This window comes from Dipodomys merriami, unplaced genomic scaffold (genome assembly GCF_024711535.1).
Source record: "Dipodomys merriami isolate MVZ:Mamm:240054 unplaced genomic scaffold, mDipMer1.0.p SCAF_4, whole genome shotgun sequence".
Classification (NCBI taxonomy): Eukaryota; Metazoa; Chordata; class Mammalia; order Rodentia; family Heteromyidae; genus Dipodomys; species Dipodomys merriami.
The window spans coordinates 50,834,286-50,851,612 of NW_027205603.1; the positions used below are offsets into that span (position 1 = coordinate 50,834,286).

The window sequence follows — 17,327 nt, forward strand, 5'->3', positions numbered from 1 at the left end:
GCTCACAGGTACTCTACCACTTGAACCATGCCTCTAGCCCTCCTTTTTACATTGGTTATTTTCTAGATAGGTTCTCACTTTATTTCCCTTTGGTCTGGGCTGCCTTTCTTCTATTTGTGCTTTCCCAAGTCTCTGGGGACAACAAGCTTGCCACTGTGCCAGGCTATTGTGGTTCTCCCCATTGCTGGGGTAACAGATGTCCACTATGCTCCCAATTGTTGCTTGAGATGTAGCCTCACAAATTTTTGTGCCTTGGCAGACCTAGAGCCATGTTGAAAAAACTTGATAATGAAAGCTAAATGATTTGGGCAAGGGCATGACTCAAGTAGGTACTGCCCAAGAAGAGGCCCTGGGTTCAAACCCAGTACCAGCTACGTATAATTCCACTTTTATATAAAATTCTTCTTAAGATAACTTTTTTCTTGTTCTTTCTCATAGGGCAATCAAGTCCTGATGCTATTACATTCCGTCTTTTCAAGTTTATACCAGTCTTGATGTTGTGTTTACCCAATTATTAACTTGTTTGTCTTCCCCTTCTAAGTTGTATGATTTAAGAAGACAAGAGCTCCTGTGTCTTTTGTATTATTATTGCTCTGAGTTTGTGTTAAGTTAGTGAAATAAATAAATCTTTGCTTAATAAATGATTAAAAAGACTACTTTTAATCCTCATGCATTTGCCAATTTGAATTAGTACAGGTTTTCTATACCTGCCCCTAGTTGCCTTACCTCTGTCTGCATTGGTGCTCTGCTTTGGTGACTTCTCACCCAGTTTTACAAATCAATTCTTACACATCCTTGAGAGTCAGATTTAAATGGCATAATTTCTCCAAGGCTTACTTTCATTTGTCCCACTTTAAAGGTGTCACTCTTTTTTCTGGGCCACAATTATGTTTTATCTATACAACTTTCATAAGCTTAGTTATTTTTGAATAATATTATTATAACTAGTCTTATGCATATTTCCTCCCTTACTGGACTAGGTAGTACATACATATATATATGTATAATATATATATTATATATATGTATAATATATATATTATATATACACACATATATTACATACATATGTAATTATGGCCTGATGGTTGATGTTATATGCATTATGATAATTCTGTCAATCTGTTATAGTGTCATTAAGGCGAATAGTAAGCTGTTGATTATTGATAAGTCTACGAATTAACTGAGTTTACATTTATTTTCACTTCCAATGAAGACAGTAATTTTTCTCAGGGTTTACAATGGAGAAGTGACCATAATCTAACTATCTAAAAGAGTAATGTGACTATATACAGGACAGAATTAAATTCAGGGGAGAAATGCAAAAAATACTCAGATCAGCACTATTTTCTATAGCTCAAACTGAAAATAAGCCAAATGTTCACCAACATAACAGCAGTAAAGATAAACAAATCATGAGACAAACAATGTCATCCTTTACCAAAGGGAAATCATCCTGACTCTACCTTCAATAAAGAACATAAATGAAACAAAATAAAACAAGATGTGGAAAAACATAAGGCAGGCGCTCTATATTTCCATAAAAATCCCGTAGGCTCAAATTGTCATTGCTAAATTATTTAGGAATTGGTGAACAATGGTGTCAGTCAGTACCTGTGGAGGCAAGGAAGGGGTTTGGTGGAAGGCACAGAAGGTGGCAGTGTGGGCTTTTCCAGACCCATTTTTAAGACTCAGGCTGTAATTATACTCATGTTCTCTGTAAAACGCTATTAACTGTCATTGTATATTTATCCACTTTTCTGTAGATGGTTATGTGTTGTAGTAAGAATTTTTAAAAAATAATATGCTAGATAATGGAAAATTATTCTAGTTAAGGGTTTGGTATATTTAGACAAAGGAGAAGAGAATGATATATAACTACATTGAAAGCTACTCTCTTAGTATGTGTGTGTGTTCCTGAGCATTGAACCTAGGGCCTTTCTCATACAAGACAAGGACTATACCACTGAGCCAAATCCCCAGTCTATTTTATTTTTAATTGGTTAAAACAGTAATTAATTCTGGCTTGCATTTATCTGGTAACATCAATAGAATATAAACTTAGCCAGGTGCCAGTGGGTCATATCTGTAATTCTAACTACTTAGGAGGCTGAGATCTGAAGCATTGTGGTTCAAGCCAGCCTGTGCAGAAAAGTTTGAGACTCCAGGTCCAATTAACCAGCAAAAACAGTGTGTCACAAGTTGTAGAGTTCCAATCAGGAGCAAGAGAGCTAAGGGAGAGTTTGAAGGTCTGAGTTTAAGCCCCACAACAAAAAAAAATCCACAAATTTAGTAATATGATTATTTAATATTAAGATTGCTTAATAACATTCACACTTTAAATGAAATGAAAAATGCCTAAATTATTGCCATTATTTGAAGAGAATCCAATATATTTTTTATTTCTAAAATTCTATATTATAATATCTGGTGTGTGCCTGTAAACCCATGTACTTGAGAGGCAAGGTCATGGAGATTAAAGAGTTCAAAGCCAGCCTGAGCTTCATAGTGAGACCCTGTCTCAGAACACCAAAGGCTGAGGATGTAGCTCAGTGATCAGCTGTGTAGAATGTGCAAAACCAAGAGGTTGATGCCCCTCATTGAAAAACAATTCATACTACACTCAGGTAAATATCCAAATTTTATGTTCTATAACACATTAACAAATGTGGATAAAATAGGATCAGTTATTGATTGAAGCTATTTCTTAATTTCTTCTTAATTGAATTCTTTTATTTTGTTGTTATATAAAATTTTACAATTTGTCATGAACCAGCAGGTGTAACAGTTTGAATTATTGTTTGGCAAATATTTACTTCTTTTCCCACTCACTGAGGGCGGGGTGTAATTTGTCACCTCATAAATTCTGGATATAGTTATGTGAATTGCCTTGACCTACTAGAATGTTGAAAGGTTTGGTTCACATACAGTCATAAATGTGCTTCTGTGGTTTGACTTGTTCTCTTGAGAGCCACTAAGAGAAGAAAGTGAGCCGTGAAATTATTGCTTTTCAGTGTAGGCCCTAAATTAACACATCTATGACAGACCTCAAAGCCACTTAGAACCTGAAGAAGAGCTACCCATCAATCCCTTTCTACCCCAGCCAGACAAATCTAGCTGTAGGTATGTGAGTATTCATATATAATATTATTGACCAAATTCTGGATTTTGAGGGTGTTTTGTTACACAGCATCACCATACTGATAGCTGAATAATTCACAAAAGTGAGATGCTCCCAAAATTTGCATGACAAAAAAATTATTTCTTCTATCAGTTTATTTTACCTGTCAGGCCCAGTAACAACTCCTTTTTATTTTATTTATAAAATGTTATTATAAAGGTGATGTCCTGAAGAGTTACAGTTACATAAGTCAGGTAATGAACACGTTTCTTTTTGGACAATGTCACCCTTTCCCTTGCTCTCTCCCAGTTTTCCCCTCCCATCTTCACCTACAAAGTTGTAGTGTTCATTTTCAATAAAGTGTTTACTGAGTGAGTACTACTGAGTTGTCTTAACAATTCTTGAAATATCAAATGCAAACTTTAATAATGCTCTGGTTAGTCAGTATGTGCCCAGCTAGATATTTTATTTCATTTACTCCTTAAACAATATTGAAATAGACTGGATTATAAAAATGGCTGAATACCTGTCAGCATCTAAAGCTACTCTTCTCCTTCAGCCCCCACTGGTCTTATCATTCATATAGTTACCAACTACTACTGTCTTTCCCAGCCTTATGGACCAGTCCATTAGCTTCAAATACATTGCTCCTTCCTCATCTTTCGCTTCTCAAGAGAGGCTCTTAGGATCTGCTGCAGATTAAATCAGCTCTTTTGCTTCATGTATTGTTTTTCTGTTGTTCTTAAAAGTTAAAAGAAAGGTAATGGCTTAACAACATCATAAAATTATCATCTTCAAGTTCTGTGGGCCAATACATCTTATGTATTGACAGGATTGCATTCCTTCTGAAGACTCTAGGGATGAATCCAATTCCCTGTATTTTCTAGCTTGTGAAGGCCTTTTGTATTTCTTTGCTTCCAACTCCTTCTTTTATCTTTAAGACTAGCAAAGAAGCACCCACAAATCTCTCTTCCTCTCTGCATTCCTCCAGATTCTCTTTCTGCCACATTTCCTTCTCTGGTTGTAACCTTTCCACTGTTGTTTTTCAAGGATCCTTATGATGATTACATTCACACACATGGATATTTCAGGGAAATCAACCCATCTTATGAGTCTTAATCACACCTTCAAAGACAATATACATTCTCGGTTTTCCTTATAATATTCGTCTTGATATCTAAATGTATATTTGCTTGATTATTAATATCTGTCTTCTCTGGACAACTTGAGGATAAAGACTGTGTCTTACTCATGATATATATAGCTTATCCAACAGTGTCTGACAACTGGTCAAAGTTTCAAAATGTGTCTGAAGGGTTAATTCCATTTTAAGACAGTGACCATTTGTTGCTTGTTTATCTCAGCTAGCAGAGCAACACCTGGTGGTAATCCAAACACCTGGTTATGTGCCTTTATAAGCCCTTTAAATCCTTAGCTTGGGGCTTTCCTCCTAGGCTCCTCTGTGTTGGAGTGTAGGACTAGGCCCGGGCCGCAGCCCGTCTAAATAAAACCTTAAAACAGCTGCAAAGTCTGACTCTCGGTGGTCTTCTTGGTGGGGTCCTGCGACTTGGGCACAACATATTTGTGTACTAAATTGGTGAATGACCAAGTCAACATTGACAAACAGCCACCTGCAAAGCTGTTAGGCTATGGATGAAGATTAGTAAAAAGATTATCTTCAGAACAAAGAACATGACTTATCATGACTACCATTTTAGTAGTCATGATAAGCATACATAAAATTATTTTGAAGTGATGTCTTCAATTGCATTTTGGCATGAGCTATATATTCATTATAATTAGGGTAATTACAGAAAACTTAGATGATGCAATAACAGCTGCTTCTAACATTATTCCTTAAAATTTGTACCAAAGAAAAGGAATGAAATATTTACAAATATGAATTATTTTCTAGAGATAATATTTTCAATACGAGAAAATGTCAGCTTCTTTCTCTAGTATTGGGTGCAATGGATAGCCAAAGTGTTCCTTTGGCCTAGTTAAGGTGGGTCAGATATTTGTGAGAACTTTTGTAAACTGATCTGATGATGAGTAGAACTCTAGGTACCACTTCAGCATTGCCAGGATGATGATACAGATCTGTGTCGCCAAAAATATTTTTAATGTGGTACTATCACTTAGAGATATTATCATCTGTGTTCTATTTCTTCATTTGTTTGTTCATTTGTCCTTCTTTGCCTCAACAACTATTGATAGAGTGCTTACTGTGTGTAAGGCTTTGCCCTGGAATGAGAATACATTAGTGAACAAAGCAAGCACAATCTCTGCTGTCCTGAAGAGCATTTGGATGCAGAGGGGAGGTAAAATCAGCACAGTAAAAAACAATAACAACAAAAAAACCAACCCACCAAACCTGCTATATAATAAATGGTAGCCATGTCATGGAGGAAAATAATGCTGGAAGGAGCTAGGAGCTCTGTAGGTGTTTAGGTGCTCAAGGACAGGATTGCTCTTTTAAATACAGAAGGGCCAGGTGAAAAGGCAGTAATCAAGCTGGGGAGTGAGCACAGTGGGTACCCAGGAACAGGAGTCCAGTGAGGGAAGTGTGGGCAAAGACTGCAGAGAGAGTGTGCTGGCCAAAGGCAGAGGGGTGAGGGCAAAAGGGGGTGGGCAGGAAATGACAGGATGTATGGACAGGGACATACTGTGAAATAAAGGTACTGACAAAAGAAGGCATGACAGCAGGTAGGAGCATAAATACATTTATGACAAAGCACTTTTTAAAACATTTATTGCAATAATGGGAACTGAACTCAGGGTCTCATTTGCAAGCCAATGCTCTACTACTTGAAACACACTCCCTGAGCTTTTAAGTTTAGGGTATTTTTTTAAGGTTGGATAATGGCCTTTTGCCCAGGGCAGTCCCAGACCACAATCTTCCTACCTTTGCCTCCCAAGCATCAGATATTTTAGATGTGTGCTCCCATACTTGGCTCTAAATATTGGCTTCTAACTGGAAGGAGGTAGGAAGTCATTGCAGGGTTTTGACCTTGGCTGTTTTATGAAATGAATGTGGCAAGGTAAAGATGTTTGTAGACATCCACTGGAAGAAATCTAGTTGAGAGATGACTGTCACTCAAAACATAGTTAATAGTACTGGCTGTAGCAGTTAGAATTCTTTAATAGAAAACTCCTGGGATTTGCAGGTAGCTAGGATGTGGGACCAAGAGGACTATAAGGATTTTTTACTGAGATAAATGAGGTATGAGGAGGAGAGGAGCAGGAATGAAGAGTGTTTCTGTGTTTCTTGATTAGATAGATTATACTCATGTATAACAGAATTCTAAAAGAAGGTATAAAACATCACCTTCAAGCATGCTGTGTAATAACAGTGACATTGAGGTAGAAGGATACATCTCATTCTATATCCATTAAATGAGTGGAGAGGAAAACATTTTCAGTAAACAAAACAAAACAAAACAAAACACACCACAGGTTCTTTCATTTCTTCTGATTAGGATTAGACAAAGGAATGAGAAATATGGGTAAAGAACTATCCAAACAAAACTCAGCCACAGGTACTGTATATTCTCATTGTGTGTCAGGGAGAATTTTTATTTTTGCAAGATTATTTTTTTAAATGACTACTTTTGTACTCATTATCGTTATCAAGTGTTCTATATTTGTTTGTAAGGATGGAAAGAATGTGTACATGCTTGTTGAGCAGCTTAATAAATAACTATTTGATGATTATTCTGCAGTATGTTTAAAGGACAATTTTTCTTCTGTTGCTTTGGAGAGCTCATTTGGCATTCTAAAAATGGATGCAATTTCAAAGGGTGGCCAAAATGTATCAATTAGTTTGACATCGAGGTCTTCTTAACAGATCTATAAATTTCCAATTTCCTTTGCCATCTTAACCATGCTAAATCACCCAGAACAAGATCATTCTTTTGAACAACAGCCTCCTTATTAGCCAAGATCAATTGAGACTAGAAAATGAAAAATACACTAGACACTGAGAACTCTTATGAAACCACGGTTTTGAAATGTATATTGAATGAAGATTAATGTGTTATTTTCATCTTCTAAATCATTGATTTAAAATTTTATTTTCTACATCCTACTGCTGGATTAAAAACTAATATATATTTGGATGGTTTACTTGCTTGCAAGCATTATCCTTTCCCAATTGATTTTATGCATTAACAGAACGAAATGATTTTTAATTTCAGATGAATCTCCCTTTGCATACTTTATGTGGTTCTAAAAATGCTGCCTACTAACTTGGGTAAAATATTTTTCCCATTGAATTATGAATTAGTGGGTAGACTATTTTAACTGCTGATTTATTTTTATGTAAGGGATTCTTGGCATTGTATGGCCCTATGGCCCCTGTATGATCTGGACTCTGCTTACTTTTGAATATAATCACCTTTTCTTCTTCTTCCTCCTCCTCCTTCTCCTCCTCCTCTTCTATATCCAGGTCCCAGCCATAATGGCTTTTCTTCAAACTCCAACACTTATGCTCAGGATTGAACTTATTTTTCATAATATGAAAAGTCAAACATTCTCCACACAGCACATTTAGTACATTACTTTCTTAAGTGTCTTCCCTTAACTAGAAAGTAGACTTCAAAAATACATGGATTATTATCTACCTGCTATTAAATCTCCACATTTTTAGAGCCATGTTGACTATATAAAATTTACTCAGATAATGATAAATAAATTCATAAAGGAAGGAATGCACACTTTCTCACATCAAAACACAAATTTCTTTTCTGTAGACTTTGTTAACTTCTACTTATTGTTCAAATTACAACTTAAATGGCACTTTAATATTTTTTTCAGGCTAGTCTTCTTTGATCACAAGATAAGACTAGGTTCCCCAATTTTATTCTTAAGAGTTCCCATATTTATTTTTAAAACTTATTAGAATTTCAACTTACAAAAACCCATTGTTTTAGAAATAATTGATTTAACTTGTAAGTTCTCCACAAAGCTTAAGTCCTGTTGAAATAGAGAACTATTTCAATCTTCTAAATCATATCCTCTCTTACTACCCTCAGTGCTGGGGACAGAAATAAGAATATGAGGGGCTGGGAAGGTGGCTCAGTGGTAGAGCGCTTGCCTTGCATGCCAGAGGCCCTGGGTTCGATTTCCTCAGCACCAATAAGCAAAAAGAAAAAAGCTGGAAGTGGCACTGTGGCTCAAGTGGTAGAGCGCTAGCCTTGAGCTGAAGAGCTGAGGGACAGCACCCAGGCCCAGAGTTCAGGCCCCAAGACCAGACCACCCCCCTAAAAAATAAGAATATGATAAATGAATACATAGCTGAAAGAATGGTTCCACAGCTACTTATTTCAACTTCCACTTCTCTTGTTCAAAGTACTCCCCATCCTTCAAAAAAGTGTAAATTACCAAAGTACAAAAGACAGTTTTAACATAATGGACAAGTTAAATATACTCCATCACAAATTCAGTAATACTTGTAGATCTCCTAAATTTAATGCATCATTATAATCCCTTTACCCCAAATGATTCAATTCAACAAATATTTAATGAATTTCTTCTCAACCTAGTGTAATAAGTAAGTAAATAGTGTAAATAGTAAGGTTTTTGTTGTTGATTGTTTGAGCCAGGTTCCTTTACTGAGTCAGGGTCTCCCTATGTAGTCTAGGCTGGCCTTGAATTCATGATTCTTTTGCACCAGTTGCTAAGATTCCAGGCATGTATCATCATGCTCATCAAGACCACAGACTTTAAAATAGAAATATCTTCCATTTTCACTGCCTGTGTGAATATGACAGAATTACTAATTGATACTTGGTTGGTCAAATTAGAATAGAAATATCATTTATCCAGAAAAGTGTAATCTAGAAATGTTTTTACATAGGTGTCTTTATGTAATTATAACTTAGTTAATCAGAATTTTATCAGCACAAAAATAAAATCCATTGAAATAAAAAAAATAAAAACACCAATTTTGTAGAGTTCATGTAGAGATTGTTGATGATGCAGACAGCATGCTTGCCACACGGTGGACATTCAAAAGATTCCAACTGTAACTACTATCCCTAGAAAGAAAGCCCCTAGAGGACAGAAGATGATTCCATGTCTAGCCCTTTATACATAGAGCACACTCCATAAAGTTTACATCGATTGCCAGCAAGAGGAACTGTAGCAGGATAAAATGCAATTAAGAAAACAAGTCCCCAAATAAATCCATGAAATTTTTAGATAATAATCATTTTTTAAAATGCTACTATTCACAAAGTAAGAGCAAAGCATGTGTTGCAGACCATTTGTGCTTTGGGTGGCTATATTAGTCAGTTTTATTGTTGCTGTGACTCAAATGCCTTGACATAAGTAATGTAAGGGAGGCAGAATTATTCTAGTTATGGTTTCAGAGGGCTGGTTGGTGGGCCCCATGCAATTGGGCCTGTGGTAGAATATAGTATTGGTAGTATGGCTGCCACGAATCAATGATGGTGACAGGGGAGGACCAGACACCTCTAAAAAACCAGCCCTGGTGACTTACTGCCTCCATGCCTCCATGTTCTATAGTTTCTAAAACCTCCCTGAATAGCTCCACTATCTGGGACCAAGAATTCTAACACTGAGCCTAGCAACCACCAGTAGGAAATGATGGGAAATGGCTGGTTGTGGCTACTGGGAGATGGTAAGTTCATATGCATGGTTCGTGAGTCTCAGCTCCTAGGAAAATGTTCAAATCCTTTAGTGAAATTTGATGTTGAATGTACAGTGTTAGATAAAACTGGCTAATTTGTTATAATAGCAGATAAAATTGGGTTATTGATCTTAGATATCAAGATGAATTCATCATGGTAATGGATGTTCTTTTCCCCTTTGGCAGTGGACTGGTAATGAGCACAAATAGATTCTGATATTGTTATAATGTTGCCCAAAAAGGGGTGTGCTGTGCAGTGTACCATGTTAGTTTTTGTAAACTGAACCATAGACTAAATTGCACAGGTCACTCCTTTTTGGTGCACTCAGGGAAGGTTTTCAGTTGTGTGGCATTATTCATAATCATTATGTATTGCTGTCCTTTTGCCTGACCAAAGTCGGCTTGCTGCTCTAAGAGTAGGACTGAGATAATGAGCATGATCAAAAGAATTTCTTTTTAAAAAAGATTATTCTCCACATTGTTAAATTAGGTGTCTCTATAAAGGCATTTGACAAAGATCCAAACACAGGAGTAGCACCCATTTGAATTTTCTTATCTCTCCCCACCCTATGAAAATTTGGACTCAGGACCTTACACTTGCTAGGCGGGCAGTCCACCATTTGAGCCACACCCCCAAGCCTAAAGATTTTTTTTTGTTTTGTTTTGTTTCTTACCCTGGCAATCATGCAGAAAGTTTCAGATTTGTAATTACAGAAGTAAAGCCAGCCACCACATACACTGAGAAGCTCTGATTGGCTAGCATCTCCTTGGAGTCACATAAAGATGATCTAGACTCACTGGTAGCAACAGGCAGTCAGACACACACATCAGCCTGCCTAGATGTACTGAGGCAGGGGCCAGACCAGTCAAGCAGACTGAGCTAGCAGCTCCTTGCTTGTCCACTCTGCTTCATGTGCCAGCAAGTGTCCCGGAAGTCACAAACACCACACACATACACACACACACACACACACACACACACAAACCTGGATATATCCGGTAGGCAAGAACACTTCAAAGGCTCCTAGAATATTGGTTTGCTTCACACACACACACACACACACACACACACACACACACACACACACACCCTGGATATATCCAGGTAGGCATATTGGTTTGACACACACACACACACACATATTGGTTTCACACACACACACACACACACACACACACACACACACACACACACACACACACACACACACACACACACACACACACACACACACACACACACACACACACACACACACACCACCCCTGGATATATCCAGGTAGGCAAGAACACTTCCAAAGGCCCCTGGAGTATTGGTTTGCTTGTCTCTGAGCTTCTCACAAAGAGGGCTTCATCCCCAGTAGGGATCAAGCCGCAACTGGAGACACGGCCCTGTGGGGCAACTTTTCTCGGCGCCCTGAATTCCCGGAGGGGCGCGTGGCGCCGGCTGGCCCCGGGCGGACCGTGGGGTGCCCGCCCCGCGGGGTGGCGGGGTGGCCGGGGAGCCGCGCCGAGGGGCGGGGCCGGGAGGCGGCCAGGAAATGCCCAGGGGACTGTGTCACCTGTACCCGCCAACTTGTTGATTCCCAGGAGCGCTTCTTCTTGGGTCTGAGCCGGCCACCGAGTCTCTCGCTCCTCTGCTCACCTGTGGCCTGCAGAGTTCCGGAGCAGGGTCTCCGGGGGCGCATCGCCCTCTTCCCGCCCCCTCTGCGCCGTACACCCCAACTTCACAGCCATGAGCAAGTTGGGCAAGTTGTTTAAAGGGAGAGGCTCCTCCAAGAGCCGAACTGCTCTCAGCCCCCAGGAGGCCCTGGCCCGGCTTCGGGAAACGGAGGAGATGCTGGGGAAGAAACAAGAGTACCTGGAGACTCGAATCCAGAGAGAACTGGCCCTGGCCAAAAAGCACGGCACGAAGGACAAGCGAGGTAGGCTGGGCCGAAGCCCCAGACGGGCTTGTCACCCACCTCCCCAGGCCTTGCGAGGGGACCCTGGCACGCAGCCAGGCAGCCAGGTTGGCCCCTGGGAGCCCGTTGACCCCTCCCCAGGCCTGGGTGATTGGGGTGAGCTGAACCAGGAACTTCCTTCCCCGGGCTGGCAAGATAAAAGGCAGTCCCCAAAAGGTCAATCATAAAGATGGGCATTCTTTTCATGTAGTATTTAAACGACTCAAAATGGTTTTGAGAAATCCATGATGAAAATCCCACATCGAGATTTCAAATGCAGGCAGAATCAGCATTACTGATTTTATTTTATTTTATTTTTTAGTCTCTGGCTCTAGAGGGAATTTGTTTATTTAGATTCTTTGTAAATGTGATGTATTTGGGCCGTCATGGATTTAGTTTTCCATTTATTTTGAATTCTAAAAATAGTCCAGTAGATGGAATTTTTCTTAATTACTGAGTTTTCTAGAGTTTGCTCCTGGATCATAGTTCATCCTCTTGATCCTGGCACTAACCATGAATTTTTTTTTGTATGTTTATGTGCCAAATCACACAATTACCTTGCATGTGAATTCCCTGTGTAGAATATGCTAATATAGTCATCTTTTTTTTGGTATCTTGTTCCTTGGCTGTTTAGTTGTTGATTGTGCAGTTGAAGTTCTTTAAAATCAAAAATAAGGAATTAAATATTAAGTTGCTTATCACTGGCTTTTAGCACACATGAGGGACTTTGAGTCAGTAATGATTCTTGGTGCTTCTGCTGCACCTTGAACTCTTTATTCTTTGCTAGAGTTACTTGGTTTCTTCAGCATATTACTCCATTTATAGAAACAGATCCAAAGGACACCCATAGCATATATAAAAACCCAGTGAGAAAATGAGGTGATTTGCTCTTGTAATACCAGGTCAATGACAGACCCAGAAATAGAAGTGGCAGCACAGGATTCTCCTGACCACCAAACCCTGAACATTTTCACCTTCAAGTCCAGCTTCTTTAGTCACAATGAAGCTTAAGAAGATTTAGCTCATCCTAAAAGAGGCTGTCATTATTTCCTGCAAAAGAGGAATCATGTCTTATGGAGTTGACCTTGAAAGCCTTAAATCTTTGTCAGTAGTAAACACTGGCAATGGAAAGGCTAAGTTTTATTTTTCTCTGTAATTGCACATAACTTTTGGCTACATTTTAGTCTGTTTTAAAGCTAAGTACTGCTTTCTATTTTTACTTTTATGTCCAAAAATATTTTGGGAGGTCATTAAAAGGCAATTTTTAAACAAAGACTATGCTACTGTGGCTTGTGAAAAAGTCGCTGGCCATTCTTCACTGTTCTCCCGCTTAGGTTGGACATGCTGACGTTTGCTTAGGGTCTGTCAAACATTTCCCTTTTGCATTTATTTGGATGTACATACAGCTTTGTCTGAGCTCATATTGGTTCAAAAATATGAATAAAGTTGAACATCTGCTTTAGGAGCTGGTAAAACTTTAGATTTTTTTCCTTCATGAATAAAATGTAAAGTTATATGGGGTTTTATTTCAGACATGTTCTTCAGTTGGCAGTGCATGTAAGTATATACCAAGCTGACTTTTTAAAGATTAAAAACTTAAAGACAGACAATACTAACTTCCTTAAATCAGGGAAGTTATTGATGCAAGTATCAAGAACAAATAACTAACTGGTGTTAGAAAAGCCATTCATTCTTTGTTATGTATTTTGGGGAGCTTCACTGTGTGTTAGTTCAAGCTTGGTATTCAAGTAGCCTGGGTAGTGAGCAGAGGCTGGGTAGCGTGAGGCCATCTATAATATAAACTACGTGAAGGATTCAGTCACAGGCCCCTACATTGCTTGCAATATAATTATATATACCAGATAACTTCATATACACTTAAGTTAATGTCTTCCATTAGCCACTGAGAATATTTTCATACAAGTATTAAAATGAAGCCCAATGTTCTCCTTACTAAATTGTTCCAATGGTATACAATGCCATTGCTAGAAATTGTTATAATATACATTATCACCAGTATGACACAATATACACATGCAGTTAAAGGTTTAGTTGGTCAGCTCACATGTTGTCAGGAATACTGGTTAAGGATAGCTGACATAACATCGAAAGGTGTACCCTGCAAACTACGTTCTTCAATGATCTGTTTCTGTACAATAACAGAAGTTTTCACAACATTCTACACCTTCAAAAGACATTCTACTGGTAAGATATGTTACTTTAAAATGAGCATAAATGTTAAAAGATGGATTTCATTGGAGGCTCGTGAGGCTTGAACTCAGCCTGGGCCCTGTTCCTCAGCTCTTCAGCTCAAGGCTAGCACTCTACCATTTGAGACACAGTGCCACTTCCAGTTTTCTGGTGGTTAATTGGAGAAAAGCATCTCACAGACTTTCTTGCCCAGGCTAGCTTTGAACTGTGATCCTCAGATCTCAATCTCAAGTAGCCATCAGCGCCTGGCTCTCGTTGGAATTAAACACATGGAATTAGCTGACATAGTTTAATGAAAAGTTCTTACCTCCCATGTATGAATAGATGATTTAAATAAAACACCTACTAGATACATAACTAATTTAACATTAGCCTGGCATCTGAAGTTTGTTATCATTGCTGTGTTTGGTCATTGGTTCAGATAGATTGCTAACTGAGCACACCTCCTGTAGGACAGCCGATACTCTAGAATGTCCTGTCTGCCTCAGCCTTTCAAAGGTATAGTGGATCATCTGAAAGGCATAGAGCTGGAATGTTGTTGATCCCATATAACAGATTGGCAAGTTGTTGTACCTGTTTGCCATTGTGTATTGGTTTCATAATGTGACTGCAGAATTTAGTCTGAAACTTGGGTACATTATTATTTGTAGTCAAGTCTTACGGAAGTAGCTAATTCTTACCTTAAGCTTCTTAATGGGTTATAGTTATCTTCTATCAAAGAGAATGCTAGTTTACACAAACAAACTGGCTTTCCAACAGCTGTTATTTTGATGTTCAGGGCCCTTTTGATATTAAAAAAAGAAATAGTTGCAACAAGGTTTATAATTTAGTTAAAAATTTAGGGAGACCAGAGATAGTTATTTTTATTTTTATTTTTGTTGTTCATGGGACTTGAACTCTGGGCCTGGGTGCTGTCTCAGCTCTTCAGCTCAAAACAAGCACTCACTCAACCCACTTGAGCCATAGTGCCACTTCTGGTGGTTAATTGGAGATAAGAATCTTATGGATCTTCTTGCCCAGGCTGGCTTTGAACCAGGATCCTCAGATCTCAGCCTCCTGAATAGCTAGGATTACAGCATGAGCCACTGACAACTGGCCCAGAGATAGTTTTAAATATACATTATTTACTGTAACTTCCTACTTTCATATAATTTTTTTCAAGACTTTCCATTTTCTAACAAATGGGGCGGTGTAATTCTTTCTGATGGGGGCATAGTCATATTATGTATGTATGTGTGTGTGTATATATATATATATATATATATATATATCACATTTTCTTGATCCATTTATCTACTGAGGGGCATCTATCTATCTATCTATCTATCTATCTATCTATCTATCTATCTATCTATCTATCTATCTATCTATCTATCTATCTACACCACATTTTCTTGATCCATTCATCTACTGAGGGGCATCTGGGTTGGTTCCCATATCTTAGCTATGGTGAAAAATGCTGTTAAACATAGTTTTGCTGGTAGCTTTTGAATGGCCTTGTTTGTGATCATTTGGGTAAATGACCAAAAGTGGGATTGCTGGGTAATAAGGGAGCTCTATGTGGAGTCTTCTGAGGAACTTCCGTACTGCTTTCCAAAGTGGGTGAACATGTTTACACTCCCACTAACAATGCAGTAGGGTTCCATTTTGGCCACATCCCCTTCAGCATCTGTTGTTATTAGATTTCTTGATTACAGCCATTCTAACTGAGGTGAGGTGGAATCTCAATGTTGTTTTGATTTGCATTTCTTTTATGGCTAGAGAGCTTGAGCATTTCTTCATGTGTCTATTGGTCATTCTGTCTGTTTTGTGGAGCAGTAAGCTTATACATCACTTAAGTTTTTTTTCTACTTTTGTCTTACTTTCCCAATGCTTCCTGACCCTTTTTACATCATGGGACCTGTGGACAATTACTAGTTGCATGCAAAGTTGGACTCTTGATTTGCCAGGCTTGTGGCCTTAGGCGCTGAAGAATATCTTAGCACACTGTAAACCTTTCCTGCTGCATGGGTTTGACAATGTGCCTAAGAGGCTACAGTTTTGAGGTCTTTCTCAATAATATCTTTGGTAGATGGCCACAAGCATTTTACTGTAATGGCTATTCGAATGTAATTCTTATATAAGAGCCTGGGATTCAGTTCAAGGTCTAATGTCTAGTTCTGAGTCACTTAGCTGCTTGGTGACCAGTCACTTGGACTGTCTAATTTTCAATTTTCTTATCTGTATAATAGAAGTGATAACATAGATCCTCAGCATTGTGAAGATGAGTGACAGTATTGTGAAAAGAACTTAGTGTTTTATAAAGAGTCACACATGGCATATCCATCTATTCACACAGAGAGAGAGAGAGAAAGAGAGAGAGAGAGAGAGAGAGAGAGAGAGAGAGAGAGAGAGAGAGAGAGAGAGAGAGAGAGAGAGAGAGAGAGAGAGAGATTTGTAATTGGCCTATTAAATGGCCCAAACTTTGCTTTCCTGGGATTACATTGATGAGATGCATCTCTCCCACAAAGACTTCATGGAAGACACTTGTTTAGGTCTTTCTTTTCTCAACCTTTCCCTGTCACACCTTTATAGGAAATCTAAGATTTGCTCCCTGGGACCAATTCATTGTGAAAGATTAAATAAAAGATTATTAGATTTTGCCAGAGAACCACGCAGACATCCAGGTACAGAGAACAAAGAAAGGGGGCTGACAAGACCCCTTCTCACAAGGGAGAAGTGAAAAGAAGCGCCTGCTATTGTCTGAGGTGACCTATATAACTTAGGGGGTTTTGGAAGGGCTAGAAGGAGCTAAGAGGTGGAGACCCTGGTGTGGATGTGTGGGCCAGGGACTTCATCATGGTGGACTAGGATTTATGGCTGCTGTCCAAATAATAAATAAGGGGTCCTGCAACTGCCCAGACCTGAAGGTCACTCTAAAGGGCTCTTATTGCCTTATATGGTGATAGCTGCCCCCAGAGAAGTGCCATCCCAAGGTAAAGGGGGTTGGAAATTGATTATTTACTGCCTTTAGTACATGGGCCTAGGAAGGGACCATGCTAAGCTGTGGAGAAGGGAAGAAGTGGACTAAGCTATGGGAAGGGAGCTCATTTCACTAACATATTGTGAGGCTGGTGAGATGCTTTTGACATACTTGTGTGATCTGACAGTGAGACTTGCCTTATACTTTCTGCTTTGTATGCCTCTTTCTCCCCTCACCCTCATCCTACCTGCTGCTGACCTTATACAAACATATAATTTGCAGCAGCAACTCCAAATATGTAATTATGGGAATCCAAATCAGGGTTATCAAGTGGGCCTCAGCCTGTTGTACATGTGATGCGAGCTGACAGAGAGAAACAAAGCATATTTGCTAAAGGCCCCCCTCGTTATTACTATTCCTGATTTCTGTGAAATTTG

The 17,327-nt window shown here is 38.8% G+C and overlaps 1 protein-coding gene across 2 annotated transcripts in view; it reads left to right on the top strand.

The window, feature by feature from the left end:
* The first annotated feature begins 11,330 nt into the window (after window positions 1-11,330).
* The window catches only part of Chmp4c (charged multivesicular body protein 4C), a 31,476-nt gene continuing 25,479 nt past the window's right edge, over window positions 11,331-17,327 (top strand). For both annotated transcript variants that reach the window (XM_069990988.1, XM_069990987.1), the window contains exon 1: window positions 11,331-11,699. In XM_069990988.1, the coding sequence (XP_069847089.1) occupies window positions 11,510-11,699 (190 nt within the window). In that variant the 5' untranslated portion in view covers window positions 11,331-11,509. The remainder of the gene's footprint in view (window positions 11,700-17,327) is intronic.